The sequence below is a fragment of the Pantherophis guttatus genome, chromosome 3 (genome assembly GCF_059756535.1).
Source record: "Pantherophis guttatus breed Tessera chromosome 3, ASM5975653v1, whole genome shotgun sequence".
Taxonomy (NCBI): domain Eukaryota; kingdom Metazoa; phylum Chordata; class Lepidosauria; order Squamata; family Colubridae; genus Pantherophis; species Pantherophis guttatus.
In genome coordinates this window covers 143,748,501-143,764,431 of record NC_142065.1, presented here as the reverse complement: position 1 = coordinate 143,764,431, position 15,931 = coordinate 143,748,501, and the positions used below count along the sequence as shown (strand labels likewise).

The window sequence follows — 15,931 nt, the reverse complement described above, 5'->3', positions numbered from 1 at the left end:
TGCCGCCCCCATTGCTGATTTAGAGAGAAATTCCTCTGATCTCCGAGGAACTTGCATGTTCCTCTCGATCTCCGAGGTGCCTCTCCTTCTTCCCCGTCCCTACAGGACGGTTCTAGTCCAAAGATCGCTCAACAGCGGTTTGTCAGTCCGGGTTTTCGCGGAGCTCATCGGAGCCTGCTAATTCCCCGACTGTCTCGCCATGACGCTTCCGGTGATCTCCAGAAAATGTTTCTTATTACCATTGATTACTGTCGTGTTTGTGAATGGGTACTTAGGCAATTGCTAAATGAGGAACAAAGTAATAAATGTGAGAATCTGCCATTTTATTTTAATTGTAAAATAATTTACTGTTTGCAATCAAGTAATAATAATATCCTCTATCTATTTTCTAGATTATATAAAATGCAGGAAAATATGCATACTTCTATGAAGGTCAATTAAAACTTATTCAAGAGTGGTGGTCAAAGATTATATTTTTTTGGAAAGAAAAGTTTTCAGTTTAGATGAGTACATTTGCAGCAAGTCCAAGAGAAATAAACAATGAGTTAAATGCCAGGAACAATGGATAAATTTGTATCTGAATTGAGAGGCAGTTTTTAGCTGATATTAACCAATCTTGAAAAAAAGATTAGGATCACATTTTGGCTGGAAGGCCATCAGGAAATCCCAGAAACGAAGGCTAGACTAGGAAGTTAAAAACACCCAGAAAAAGATAATGGCAAATCATTTCCATATTGTTGCAGGAAAATCAACATGGACATGTTAATGTAGCCATGATGAACTGAGGCCATCCTGTAGGAGTTTTTAACTTTATCTTACTGTTGTAAACACAAAATATTTTATTCGTGTTGTCTCTTGGACATTATTATGAGTGTTCCTGGTCATTCATAAATTCCTCCATTCCTCTTAAAGAACTATCACCCAAATGAATTCATCAGCTTGAATATTAAAAAAGCAACATAAAATATTTTCTGTATTTTTTTTTTTGGTATAAGCTAACTATAGCTAAAAATTAACATACTTATCTAATAATCTTATAAATGAAGTAGAGAATTGGAAAACAGAAGAATTTTTTACCTGTTAACAGTGATTTGAACATTTTGGAGAACATTTTGAATAATTTCAATGCAAAGCTCTAATCTCAGCCAAATAATCACATTTTGAAGTGCTTCTTGCCATAATCTTTGCATTAGGAATGTACTGTAATACTGTACACACAGCCAAATCATCCTGTTGTGCTTTGCTTCGGAAACAAACATTGCATACCCGACCTGTACACAACCTGTTTTGCCTTATTTTATCAAAGTTAAAATAGTCTTGCTTTAGGTGTAACATGGGAAAGCAGAGTTCTGGTTTGCCTTCTAAAAGAAAGTATTCTACTTTTTAAAACTAAAGATCCATAAAGTGAAAAGAGATATAATATGGGGACACCTTATGTGACAGAACTAATTTTCTCCTGAATTCCATTATTCATACATTGAGCCAGCTTGTGTATACAAATTCAAATCTCCAATGTGAGCAACTACAGCCTAGAAATTATAACAAGATATATCAATATATTCACTGTGAAAATAAAAATCCTGAAATTTGGGAAGAGTACAGGCTAGATATCAAAACCATGGTTGGAACCTGGGACCTGAAGGAAGATTTAAACTCATGTTTATTTAAAAATTAGTAGAAAATACTATGCAACATACAAGCTAGCTCCACAGAGTCCTCCACTTACGGCTGATTGCTTAGTGACTGTTTGAAGTTACAAGGACCCTACAAAAGTTCCAAAGTTCCAATGGTTGCATGCCCTCCCACCCCACTCCGTGGTCATGTGGTACATTTTGGCAACTGATCTGCATTTATGCCATTTGTAATGTCGCATGCACATGACTGTGATTTTCATTGTTTTTGTTGAATGGTGGCATTTACTTTTGGTTTTCAGTAAAAATGTGCCACAGCAGAAAAAGGGTTCATTTAACAATGGCAGCTTAATGACCATGGTGATTTGCTTAATGATTATTGCAAAAAAGGTTGTAAAATCAGGTGGGTTACATGATGACTTGCTTTATAACCATCACAAGTTATGATTGTAATGGGTCAGCTCTATTATAATCATAAGTCAAGGACTACCAATTTTTAGGATTCCTGATCATGCAAGATGTCTACTCATATCCAGATTAAGTCTGCAAATGTCCCTCAGAACTACCACTCAAAACAGAAAAGTCACTCCATTAGCCGACTGGCCCATTATTTTTATCATAGCCTGGAGAAGTTGAGCATCTACATGGGATGTGATCTAATTTTGCTGTTTTTAAACAGCTGGAAGTTGGGAGATTCTTGCTAATTTACTTTAAATCATCAGGAAATCTATTGATCTCAAGTTCCTTAGTTCATTTCTGCCTCCTTCTATCTTAAATAACTTTCTACACTTAAGAGTTGCAGAACTGACTGAAGCAGTTTATGTGTGCAGAAACAGTTACATGTCTATTTCACTCAGCCAACAGTAGTATTGTGAATCCTTGTATGTAAAAATGAATCAGCACAGGATTCTTATGAGTCAGTCCAGACACTAAGCTATGAACCCTGAACCAGTCCAGACATTGAGCTATGAGGTCTCAAGTAAGGAGTACTGTAATAAAAATGCATATATACAAACTGTACATAAATCTGTACAGAGATTTCAGGGATGCAGAATATTTGAAACTGTTAAACCATATTTACCCATATTATTTATTCCAAAAATTCTACTAATACTTACCTGTTGGAGGAAGACAATCTTTCCAATCAAAGTAACCAGCATAAATTCCAGGTTCCAATGAACCTACTATGGGATCAGCCTTTAGCTCAATGTATATTTCAAATAGCCGTTGATCTAATTCTTTTAATGAATCCATACTAACCTAAAATAGAGACATAACCGTGACATTAATAATATTACCACAAAGAATTTACATGTCACATCTTTTAAACTTGCAAGTGTACTAGTTAGGTTAATTGCATTTTTTTGGTAATCAATATAAAACATATTGACTGTATATAAACCAAAGTTACTTGTTACAAAATATTGGACAATTTTCCCAAACTCTCACCTGGTTCAATGAGAAAAAGGCAATTATATTATATTAGTATACAGGAAAAGCAAGTAACACGACAAAGATTTCGTCTGTTTCTTTATTGTTACTGTTGTTTTGGATTTGTGATTCCCATCTACAAAATGATACCCAAGAAAAACTATTTTTTAAACTTTCCACAGGGAAGAGATAAAATAATGTTTTCCAATGCAAGACTACCCAGCAGACCATAAAACAAGGTGCATGGTGCAGCAATTGGTATTTCATAGCCTTACACTGCTTGAATTTGATTGACTAAAGTGACATAAAGCATTTGAAATAATGCTCTACGTCTATTTTATTAGTATGATTTGAACCATATGACACTGGAAAAACGTTTATGGCTGTCATTCCTTCAAAGTTGGCAAGGTAGGTAGAACAGGAATTGTAGACATTCTAGAAATGGTATTTGATTATTATAGGATATAATAAAAGGAATCTTGAAAGCTTCTCAAAGTTTCTGTTTTTCCCATCTAATGCCAAACAAAATTAATTCAAATTTCTCTTGCTTTCTTCTTTCTCAAAACTAATTTTTTAGTCACTCCCTTAACACTCACTCATTCCTTCCTCACTGGCAAAGTCAGGTTCACTTTCCTTCACAATGGGAAACATTAAATTCCAGTTTGACAGGTGGAGGCATCCAGTAAAGGAAATGTTCACGAGCTGATCTATTCTTAAACAAAATGGTGTAGCTTTTTTCAATGAATCAAAATATTAAAGCAGCAGCAGCATTAATTCAACTCTGAAAGTACAGTGGTATCTTGGTACTTGGTGTTCTGGGAGTTGCAAAAGGTATTAGAAAGGATGAGTCCCAAACAAATTTTGGGAAGAAATGTCTGTCTGACCCTGTTCCTATTTCAGTGACTTTCCCAGCAAGCCTGACTTCCTATTCACCCTCTGTGGCCATCCCCCTCCTTTTGTAGCGACCTTCCCAGTATGGCTGACATCCTGTCCATTCCCCACAACCATCCCCCTCTTCCTATAGCAGGACTTCAAATACTAAACAAAGGCTGATTACTGGGACATCATCCTCATATCAAAATGCGTCAAGAATGACAGGTTTTGAAATAATCCTGTATCAAGGTACCACTGTAAACATTTCTCAGATTTGTGAGAAAGCCTGAAAAAAAATGTGGCTGCCTAGTGAACAGATGCTGTGTTTGATTGAGTTTTTTTTCCAAATCATTTTTGAAGCATTCACAGCCCTGACACTGATATACAGTGGATAAAATAGGGCTATGCAGGCAGTACTACAGGCTACTTCTGCTGACCGCCGGCTGCCTGCAGTTCGAGTCTAACTGGCTCAATGTTGACTCAGCTTTCCATCCTTCCGAACTCGGTAAAATGAGCATCCAAATAGTTGGGGGCAATATGCTGACTCTGTAAACCGCTTAGAGAGGGCTGTAAAGTACTGTGAAGCGGTATGTAAGTCTAAGTGCTATTGCTATTCAAAGACAAAAAATGTCATAATACAGTCTTGCTTGAGGTTCTGTGTACTGCAGACTTTATACGCAGGCTAGGTTAAACGTCAGACTTAAATGTGATTAGTGTGGAGGATATCAAACTGTGAATATATTGTACTTCATAATTGTTGATTTTCTGTTCTTAACAAATGTATTTTGAAAATAGGTGGATGATAAGTTTCAGCAGTTGGGATCAATTTATTTCTTGATTCATTTTACAATGTGTAAATCCTGCTTTTCTGTGAAAATACATAAATTACAAATGTATAATTAAAGTTTTAAAAAGTCATTACAGGTAGTCCTCAACTTACAACCATTTGTTCAGTTACAGCGGCACTGAAAAAAAGTGACTTATGACTAATCCTGGCATCTCCATAATCACATGTTCAAATTTCATTTGCCTGGCAATCAGCATGTATTTGCTATGGTTTCAGTGTCTCAAGAGTCATGTGACTGCCATCCGCAACCTTTCCAGTAGCTTCTGATAACAAAATCAATGGAGGATGTCAGATTTGCTTAACAACTGTGTGATTCACTTAACAACAATGGCAAAAAAGATTGTAAAATCAAGCGTGACTCACTTAACAATTGCCTTGCTTAGCAACAGAAATTTTGGTCTCAACTCTGGTCATAAATTGAGGACAACCTGTACAACAATTTTAAAAGTGAGAATGTTCTAAAATGGCTTCATTTTTTGTAAATTTTTCTAATCTTATGAATTTACTTCATCTGAATATCTGTAGTCAGAATCCTCTAATCCATTTATTTTAGGGTAGAGTCGGGGCGACTGAGTCGAACTGAGCGTTTATTGGCCACATGCCCTTCCTGACGCCTACGTGGAGTTCACAGCAGATATTTTTTCTTTGCGCCCTGATAGAGAAACATCTGCTGCTGCCTAGGATTGAACTCTCAACCTTCTGAGTGGGAGGTGAGCGCCTTCACCTCTAGGCCATCATGCTGCTCATCTGCAGTCAGAAAATACTTACTTGAATAATTTTTTCCACTCCTTGGAAACCATGCTTCTCAAAGTGTTCAGCTAGATTAAGGAATGTGTGACGTTCCAAATAGCAGCAATTACTGAGGACAATTAAAAGCCTTCGTTCCTAAATCAAAAAAGGATCCAATGAAGGGAAGTTCTTTAAGAAGAAAATGCACATACAAAAGAGTTTGCCGTAATGGTACAAGAAAAGGTAAATGCTAACCAGTTAAAAGTTTAAATAGTTCTTAAATAGGGCCTTTAACATCTTTATTAATTTTATTATATGTCCAGAAAAACCAGAACCTTTGTCACATGAAATATTCACAACAGAGTATACAACATAACTGAATTTATGTAAAAAACTATTCTTCCAAAAGGCATCAGTTACTTAAGGTGCATCATTCTTCTTATACAGAAACTTAACAGGAATCATTTATCAAATGTGTTTTGAGATTTGAAACATCACATTTGAATGCACACCTTCTTACCGATCAAAAAAAGAAAGCAGTGAGCAATGCAATCTGGACATCTTCCAGTCAGTACTTTATAACATCTTTTTAAGGAAGTGATAGCTTCCTAATGTTTCCTGTTTCCAGTTAAGAGTGGGTTGCTGTTGTTTTTTTATTTTGGAATCCCCCCCCTCACTTCCTTGCGTACCTCTTCTAGCTCAAAAATATACTTGACTCTTTTTGTATGCACTGCATACTTTATATATTCCCACAGATTTTCAGCAACATTCAATATTTTGAAAGCCATTTAAAAACAATCATCTTTCTTTCCTATAAATACTTCATGATTAATTTTAAAGTATGCTTTGGATTATTGTCTGACTGAAATAGCTAACCTTTCAACTTCGGTTTCTTCATCGAGTACTGAATATTATCATATACAAGTTGATGTTTACAGTCTATTCCTCTTTCCAGCCTCACAAATATTTCTTGTGTTCCTGGACATTGAAAAACTCCAAAAGACAGGACTATTCTAATGCTATTCTACTGAAGTCTTTTCTTCAAATGCTTCACATTCCCCTCCACCCTCAAATTTTTGCGTGGCTGTGGCCATGGTTGAACAGTTCAATTTTTTTGTTTCATTAGTCCAAAGAACTATATTCCTAAATGTTTCAGGCTTAATGGCTTTTTCTGAGGGGGAAGGCATAGTTTAGATAATTTATTTTGTGATGGTTTCAGAGAAAAGGTTAGATCATGGTTGTATATGTAATGTTTTACTATGGACCTAGAGATAATTACTCTAGTGTCAGCTAAACATTTCAGCAGATTGTTTCCAGTGATTCATGGCTTCTGTTTTGCAGATCTGACTGGTTGTGTGACAGTTTTAGCAGAGATTTTTCTTGGTATTCCAGATTTTCCATTGCAGAAGGCGTTTTGATTTTTTGCAGCTTTTTCCTACTTTTAAGTGTGATTTTCAAATACGTTGCTTAGAAAAAGCAAAGTAGACAGAAGAACAGCCACAATCGGAGAGGGAAAGAAGGTAGCAGTATTTGTTCACCTGGCAAAGTATCTTTTATCTTGCTAGCTAATCTTAATGAATCAATTATTTTTTACCATCTTCTACCAACTTTTGAAAATAGCAGAATTAATTAACTGCAAACGGGACCAAATTTCTGCATCTGCCGAATTTATTTTTTTCCATACAACAAATGATAGGATATAAATAGTCAATATGGATTCAAATGTGCAGGAAGATGTCATTTAACTTTCTACCACGAAGAAGTTGTATCAGCTTCTCTTCATTTAGGGATTGATGAAACAGACAACCTAAGCAGAGATGCCTAAACTTTTGTGTACAACTGTGTATGCAAATAAATCAACTGATCTGGAGTTATGAGCCAATTTAAGTGTTTGTGCAAGCTTTTAACTAAAGCAGACATCTATATTCTTGGCTAGCCAACCACAAATTTCTATTATATTACAGTTTCCAAAACATGCTCTGCTAGTAATATTTCCATATTGTAAAGAAATAAAATTAGCACAATATACAATAGAATATACTTCTAAATGAATTATAACATATTGCTGAGATCATTTTTCTTAATTTTGGGTTTAATGAACAGCAATAATACTTACTACAGATAAACTGAAATCTTCATGGATGCTTCCAAATAAATCTGAAGATGAGATGTCACCTGGAAGACTAAGGGATTTTGCAAGTAGTCAGTGATTAACCCATCTTGATATTAGGATAAACCTGCCTTATAAATTCCTAATAACCCTAAATGAGTTTAACTGACATGGATTCTTTAAAAAAACCAACAACAATTAAAAATATAGATGGAAGCTCTTATCTTCCATGCTGAAAGATTTTAATTTTTTTAAAAAAGAAGCCTGAAGTTAATGTAGGGTCATTTTTCTTTTGCACAGAACCCGTATCAAAGAACATGAATTCACTAGAGTTGGGCAGCGAATTTAAATATATAGTTATATAATAAAAATAGAAATTACAATTTATGATTTGTAAAGCCTTATTTAAAGAATTAATTTTCCAAATTTTTAGAAACAAGAACCATAAGCTAACAACATAGACTGTTTGCATCATACTATACTAAACATGTTTTGGTCAGTTTGATTCAATGTGAAAGTTGTTAAATTATTTAGCTATGTCAAATAAATGACACAAATTGTTTGTAGAATCTCTAAAATTAGTGATATATGAATAAAGTGTTTCTAATAATCATTTCAAGGTGAAATGTGACTGAAAAGTTTGCCAGATTCTAGAATTAATTACTGTCAAAAAACTCATCACCAAATTATTTCGCTTACTGGGTAGTATCTATATCACTGTCAGGCTTCGTACTTAGTTGCTCCAGGCAATCAATGAATACCTGCAAAAGAAATAAAATCAATATATCTGATACCATCATTTATTACAAGTAGTGCTAACCAAGATAAGGAATTTAAGTAGTATTTTCCAACCTTTTTATCTCTACAGAGTATTTTCTATTTCATTCAAACAGTTTAATTTTAGCTGAACTTTATTTTTTTATATTTGTTTTTAATTCAACCTCTTATTCTTGGTAAACTGAATAAAATAAACAATTATGGCTTTAAAGATCAATCCACAAGAGATTTTATTGTCACTACACCTCGAAACAATGTGATGATTTTCATTGCTTTCCTATACAAATGTGTATGTATGTGTCCCAAAAGAAATGGGAATATATGATGGAAACATGTATTCCCTAATTTATTTTTTCTTTCTAAGGCAAATTATATAATATTCCCCACCTATATTTAAATGGATTTCATCTAACCCTGCCCTCAAACCAGAAACAGGCATGGGAAATAGAAAAATGGCAGTTCATAATTAGCAGGAAATGTCATATCACTTCCTCTTTCTTATCCCTCCCCCCCAATATTTCTTTTGTATGTCTCTAAATCTCAAATACAAATGTTAGCCTTCACAATTTCTGTAAATACAGAATTTGCTTCTCTCTACTTTGGTTTTTTTGCCTTAAAAAATGAAAAAAAAAAAACGCTGAACAGAAATATGCAATATTTTGGATTTGAAGGCAGAGAGATGCTTTGGTGTACGAGGGGTTCCTCGTGTAGCAGCTGTCTGCAGCTCCTTAAAACATCTGCTTCTTTCCTTGGAATTGCAGAAAGGTGCAGAGACATGCTATGAGGAAATTTTTTGGCTATGGATTTTAAGTACTGCATAGATCTAACGTTCAGGTTTCCACAAACCGAATGATTTTTTAAAGAACACTACAACTATTAATTGATAAGGTACTTGTAATCAGCCTTATGTGTAGCCCGCATCTGCATAACTAAACTAATTTCTCCTTCCATTCTCATCCATCTTCCCCCCCATGCTGATTTAAATCCTACATTAGTCTAGCCACTCTGCATCTGATACAGTGAGCAGTAGCTAATTAAATCTTATGCCTTTTAAGAAAACGTTTTTAGTTGGGAAAGGTGCTATCACTCTCCGTTCTTTTTTGCTGACTCATCCATGTACTCTGCTTGGTAAAAAACAGAATTACTTTGCTATTGTTTTCTTTTGTCTAGGCATGCCAAGATCAGCTAGATGCTGTTTACACAGCGAACAAAAAAATAAATCATCACCTTGGATCTGTTCTCAGCTGTCTAGCAACTTCATGCATTTTTTTAAAAAAACCCAAATGCTCTTAGCTATCTTTCCTTGTTTTAGTAGTCGGTTCTAGATAACTGTATTGTTCTCTATAGCTCTAGATAACTGTATTGTTATCTACAGTTCTAGATAACTGTATTGTTATCTACAACTAAAAGTTTCATTCAGGTCCCACAGTCTATGGAAAAAGTACAGAAACAGCAGAGTGCATGTTGAAAAAGAGCTGAGAAAAAATTGATTTGGAGCTTCTTTTAAATGAAAGGGGAGGGTCGATATTTTGAGTTACCGCAAAATAACTGCTCAGTTATTCTGTTCAGTACTAATTTATTAATACTAAAGTTGAGTACCAGTGGCACAAGAAACAGATGATATTTATACAGAGTAACTTCTTAAGCACATGTAACTGACCAAACCTATTACTGTAGCAATAGCAATAGAAATAACACTTAGACTTATATACCGCTTCACAGTGCTTTACAGCTCTCTCTAAGTGGTTTACAGAGTCAGCATATTGCCCCCAACAATCTGGGTCCTCATTTTACCCACCTCGGAAGGATGGAAGACCCTGTTAATTTAGATCCTTCTCTTAAGCCATACATTACCTGCATGATATTAATGCTCAGATGGCACACATCTTCCTGTATTTTTGTCTGCTGAAAAACCTAAAGTAAAACAATTATTGGAACAACTGAGTGAAATGGCTTCACATGAAAAAGCCAAGCATTTCCTGTGCATTTGTCTCGGTCTTAACTAACAAACTGTAGCTACACAATGCACTCTCTAAATAGGGACTAAAAAAAGCAATAACCAGAAGCTAGATTTAATTTCTTACGACATCTGTGTATTCTGCTACACAGATCCAGAAGGAGTTTGATTTTATGAATGCTTTACAAGGCATTGATTATTGAATGCCAAGTGCACAGAACTGCAGATAATCAGTAAATATATGCATGTTAATTCTCTTCCACAATAAGTCAACTAAGGATGCCAAAAACTAGTTTTCTCTTCAAGTTGTAGTAAAAGGGAACATATGTGAATCTTAGTGCTTTGATTGTATACTGTAATTACTACTGTGACTTGATCTATTTTCTGCAAGTTACCTAGATTTTGTTTAGTGATTTCTCATTTTGAAATAGTCTTGGAATCAAATACTGATTTTGAAGAACAAGTTATCAGCTTTATAATTCTAATTTGCAAAAAAGGTAAATGTTTACTAAATGTTTAATTATTTGACACGATATGAGTAGACTGCACCAAGTTTCACCTGCAAAGTATACCTTTAAATTCTGCTTTATATTATTTATATTAAATGGAACAAAAGAGATGTCTTAAACATTACTTACGCTAGTCTCCCCAGGTTTACAGTCCAAAACTCCTTTAAGTGACTGGATAGAATGTATAACACACTGTTCAAACTGTGATGGCTAAAAGGAGAAAGAGGAAACTGTAGATTACTTATAAAATCAATTACTTAAAATTTTAAAATATATTCTACAAATTCAATGAGAACACACACTTTTCTATTCCCTTAACAATTATGTGATTTAGATTTAAAATTATGGTTAACCATGAGAAAAAAACAGCCTGTAAAGGTGAATGAGGATTTGACTCAGTGGTGAAATCCTAATTTTTTTACTACCGGTTCTGTGGGCATGGTGTGGCGGGTGTGGTGTGGCTTAGTGGGTGTGGCAGGGGAAGGATACTGCAAAATCTCGATTCCCACCCCACTCCAGGGGAACGATACTGCAAAATCTCTATTCCCACCCTATTCTGGGGTCAGCCAGAGGTGGTATTTGCCGGTTCTCTGAACTACTTAAAATTTCCACTGCTGGTTCTCCGAACTGCTCAAAATTTCTGCTACCAGTTCTCCAGAACCTGTCAGCAGCTGCTGGATTTCACCCCTAATTTGACTCCAGATTTTCAGTATGATATTCTAGCTCTTCACTCTGTGAAGTCCCCCAGTTCTTTCAGATGTGGTTCCTCTGAGGCTAAAGCTTCTAGTACCATTAGTTTGGTCTTCTTAAATAGATGGAACTTGATTTTTTTTTTGTATTCAATTTCCAGACATACTAACCCAAATTTAACATCACACCATATAATACCAATATTTGAAAAACAAATGGTAATTTACCCACCAAACTGGTTAAGCTTTCATTATCAACAATCCAATCTTCCTTCTCAGCCAATTTTTTCACATCTGTAAAAAAGCAACGATGTCAAAACTGTTATCTTCAGCATAGCATAAAACTACACTACAAACTGAAATGATTTGTCATTTAAGAATGTTGTCAATGTTATATTAAAAAATAATGGCAACAGCTTTTATACATTAAGTTTACTGCAAGCAAAACAAGAAAACTCAACCTGTATTGGAAAGATTGTGCATTAATTGTTATAATATCTTAGTTATGTTCACCACTTTGAGTTATATATAAAAAGGCAGAATAAAAATGAAATAATAATAATGTACCTTGTTCATTATACTTGAAAATGTTTTAAGAGGCAAAACAATTATTGAAATGAACGATTTCCATATTCTACATACTCTTTAATGAAAAACTATAGAACAAAACTATCAGTAAGGTAAATTCAGAGGTACAGATAGCTCTTGCTTACTGACTATTCATCCAGTGACTTTTCAGTTACAATGGTGCCAAATGAGAATTAAAACCAGTCCTCAAACTTGGGAGCAGCTGCAGTGTCCCCACAGTAATATGATCCCGATTCATGTGCCTGGCAATAGATATGCCATTATAAGAGTTGCAGTGTCCAAGAATCACCCATTTCAACTATCACAGCTGGCTTCCGACAAGCAAAGTCAACAGGGAAGTTGGCAGGAAGTTGCAAGCTGCAGTCACATGACACTGCACTTAACAACCGTAGTGATTCACTTAAGAACTGCAACTGGAACTGACATTGTAAGCTGGGCAGTCACACAATGTTTCATTGTACAACCCACTTTACACTTCGTAATGGAGAGGATGGTCCTAAACGCAATCAGTAAGCAAGGACGATCTGTATATGAAAATAAAATCACAGGTGAGAATTAAAAAACAAAACAAAAGAATAAGAGCTCATCACTGATAAGAAATTTTCAAAAAAACCAATAACTACCTTCAGCTGTATGTTGCAATGTAATCATTATACAACGGACTCTGAGGTCAAAAATGAGATCCTGGATGATTTGAAGCATATCGTTTGGTATTTCAAGTGCAGTAAGAGATTCATAGCTAAGTCTGGAAAGCCAAAGAAAAGAAAGTAATTTATAATGAACCCACTTGTTTATTACGTATGTGATTCTAATGTCAAAATATCCTCAGACGGGATGTGTAATATGTGTGTGAATAGGAAAAAAAAAAATTATCTTAGTACTTCCTCCAGTGGAGCCCTTTCTTTCAGCAATGTCATACGCCTAGGAAAAGTCCCAATGATATTTCATATAATTGTAACTCAAAAAAATAGGATACAAGTAAAAGCACAGCAGTAGCATTAAGTGAAATCTAGGTCTGAAAATGGCCACTTTCTTTATGACACAGCTCTCCCCATGTATAGATAAAGAGTATAGTATCATTATCTTGTCAGCAGGCTAAGATGGTGCCAGTAATTTCACCCTCAGACTCTGGAGATATTCATACCTTTTCCTCCTATGAGTGCATATTATGATTTAGTTTCAAGTAATTTAGTAGTGAAAACCCTAATGTTTTGAGTGCACAAACTTTTGCTTTCTGCCATAGCTTGCATGACAGGACTAAAAGCCAACTTTTGCTGAGAGCAGGATGGACTGTCTTTCGAGTAGTTCCCAAGTTCTCATAATGTTTATCATATTTTTGGATTGGCCACCTTTATCATATAGTCTTGAGTAGATGTTGACAGGCTGCAATTCTTAAACTCTGTCTTTTAGTACTTCCTTGTCTCAAGTGTGAGGAATAATAGAGGAATTTTGGGAGGAAATGCTGGAATACTTGACGGTATGGGAATTTAAAGTTGACAGTAGTCAATGTATAGTCTGAACTCAACAAAGAATATTTTAACAAAAATAAATTAATACTAAGTAAGATTACATAGCAATAAAAGCTAATGGAAAAAGGAATTTTAGATGCATTAAAAGTATAGTAATTCCAATGAGAAATTTAAAGCAAGCAGAAGCAGTCAACAGAATGCACTAAAATGTTATGGAAATATGAAAAGAACATATAATTGGGGGGGGAGGAGTACATACATACAGACTATAATTTGAATGGTAGGAATCTTATGTTCAAATAAAAGGAAGAAAGAAAAAGAAATAGCACATCAGCTACAAAGCAAATATGGAAATCAGGTAATAGATAACATTGAAAAGGCAGAACTACTCAACTCCAATTTTGGCTTATTTTTTGAGGATGAGCCTTGTGAAGAGCTGAATGAAGAACTGATCTTGATAGAAACATAGCTGGGGAATACCATTTGATTTGGGATGAGTGTTGTCCTTAGGAAATATAAATTGAGCCCTGCAGTACTTAGGAAATATGTGAATAATCTGAATAATAATCATCATTTAGTGACCGTTTGATGTTACAACCGCACTGAAAAAAGTGATTTATGACCATTTTTCACACTTATGACCATTGCAGCATCCCCATGGTCATGTGATTTACATTCAGATGCTTGACAACTGGTTCACATTTATGACTGTTGCAGTGTCCCGGGGTCATATAATGATCTCTTGTGACCTTCTGACAACAAAATCAACGGGGGAAGCCAGATTCACTTAGCAACAGCAGTGATTCACTTAACAAATGTGGCAAGGAAAATTGTAAAATTCACTTAACAAATTTCTCACTTAGCAACATAAATTCTGGGCTCAATTGTGGTTGTAAGTCAAGGACTACCTGTACTGGATGATTGGTACCAAAGGCATCTGCAGAATTTGATAGTTTTGTTAGAATAATAAAATGAGCATCATGATATTATGACAAAAACTCAACTTCTTTGGAACATGCAAAATCGCAGCAGATGTGACAGAATTTGAGTCATGAGATTCCTTACTCCCTGCATCTATAACTCTGACTGGCATTTACTTGCAAAACAGAGAAGAAGGAGAACCTGGAAGCCAAAATAAGACAATGTGATATGGAATCACGGGAAGATGCTAGGGCACATCATCAAGTGATTAATCTATATAAATTCATAAAAACAATGCAGCCAGTTCTGATTTGTCTCTATTTTAATTTCTTAAAATACAGATTTTAATACAGATTTTAGTAGACTGTGGGAATTAAGTGGTAAAACATATTCTGATTAGCAAATTAGTTAACTATGGACTCACAGATGGTTTGAAAGCTAAACTCAAGGGACATTGTCAATACTTCACCAAACTGCTATGAGGTAGAATAGAATAACAGAGTTCGAAGGGACCTTGGAAGTCTTCTAATCCAACCCCCTGCTTAGGTAGGAAGCCCTACACCACCAGGTAAATATTTCATTCATGACTTGAATGTAATTATGGAGGTAAATGCTTATTTGCAAACTTGTTGGCCTAGCTAATATTCCTGAACAGGGATTCCTAAGGATGTTGACTTTTCAGGATGATAATGAGCACATTTGAGGGGAGTTAAAATTTTGGAAATGTTTGAGGGTCACTCTGAGAAGTGACTTGCACTCTATTTGGAGAAACCAACTTATCCAAGCAAAGCCTAGAATATCTTTTGTTGCATCAGTGTAACCCTTATGACTAGATCACTATCAGAACTTGTTCTTGCTCTGCCTAAACAATATAGTTCCATATATTATATAATGGTCAGCTCCAACTTGGAGTACTGCATTTAGTTCTCAGCACTACATGAATGAAAGATTCAGAGGAACCGTAACAGATGCATTTGATCAGTGGTTTGAAAATTAAATCACACGGACTTCCTGTTGGCTCCGCGAGCTTTGCTGACGCTCCTTCATGAGCGCCCGATCCCCGGCACCGTAAATGCCGCCAGAACAGCCGAAAAACAGCTGTCTGGCGGCAAAAAACCCTCTCCCCGGGCAAAGGGGAGAGAGAAGAACCGACAGGCGGAGGTAGAGCCCCCCAAGTGCACTAGGAGAAATCCTGGGGTGCGAAGGATGTGGGCTCCCTATTGAAGCCTGTCAAGCTGCTCCGGACCAGGGACGACTCCGCTAAAGCGGAGCTAGAAGCTGCGACCAAAATCTGCTGAAAACAACTGGGGGGATTTTAACATCTTTACTTTGATTGCAGATAGAGCAAATCAGGAGAAAAAAGGAAAAAATTGCAAGTAATACTTTAACTCCGTTTTAAA

The 15,931-nt window shown here is 35.5% G+C and overlaps 1 protein-coding gene across 2 annotated transcripts in view; it reads right to left on the bottom strand.

Annotated features, from left to right (window-relative positions):
• EXOC2 (exocyst complex component 2) overlaps positions 1 to 15,931 on the bottom strand; it is an 85,726-nt gene that overhangs the window by 15,560 nt on the left and 54,235 nt on the right. For both annotated transcript variants that reach the window (XM_034429066.3, XM_034429067.3), the window contains exons 16-23: positions 12,765 to 12,886; positions 11,786 to 11,847; positions 10,994 to 11,074; positions 10,253 to 10,312; positions 8,321 to 8,382; positions 7,628 to 7,694; positions 5,551 to 5,667; positions 2,750 to 2,891 (exon numbers count right to left, since the gene is read on the bottom strand). In XM_034429066.3, coding sequence (XP_034284957.1) covers positions 2,750 to 2,891; positions 5,551 to 5,667; positions 7,628 to 7,694; positions 8,321 to 8,382; positions 10,253 to 10,312; positions 10,994 to 11,074; positions 11,786 to 11,847; positions 12,765 to 12,886 — 713 coding nt within the window. The remainder of the gene's footprint in view (positions 1 to 2,749; positions 2,892 to 5,550; positions 5,668 to 7,627; positions 7,695 to 8,320; positions 8,383 to 10,252; positions 10,313 to 10,993; positions 11,075 to 11,785; positions 11,848 to 12,764; positions 12,887 to 15,931) is intronic.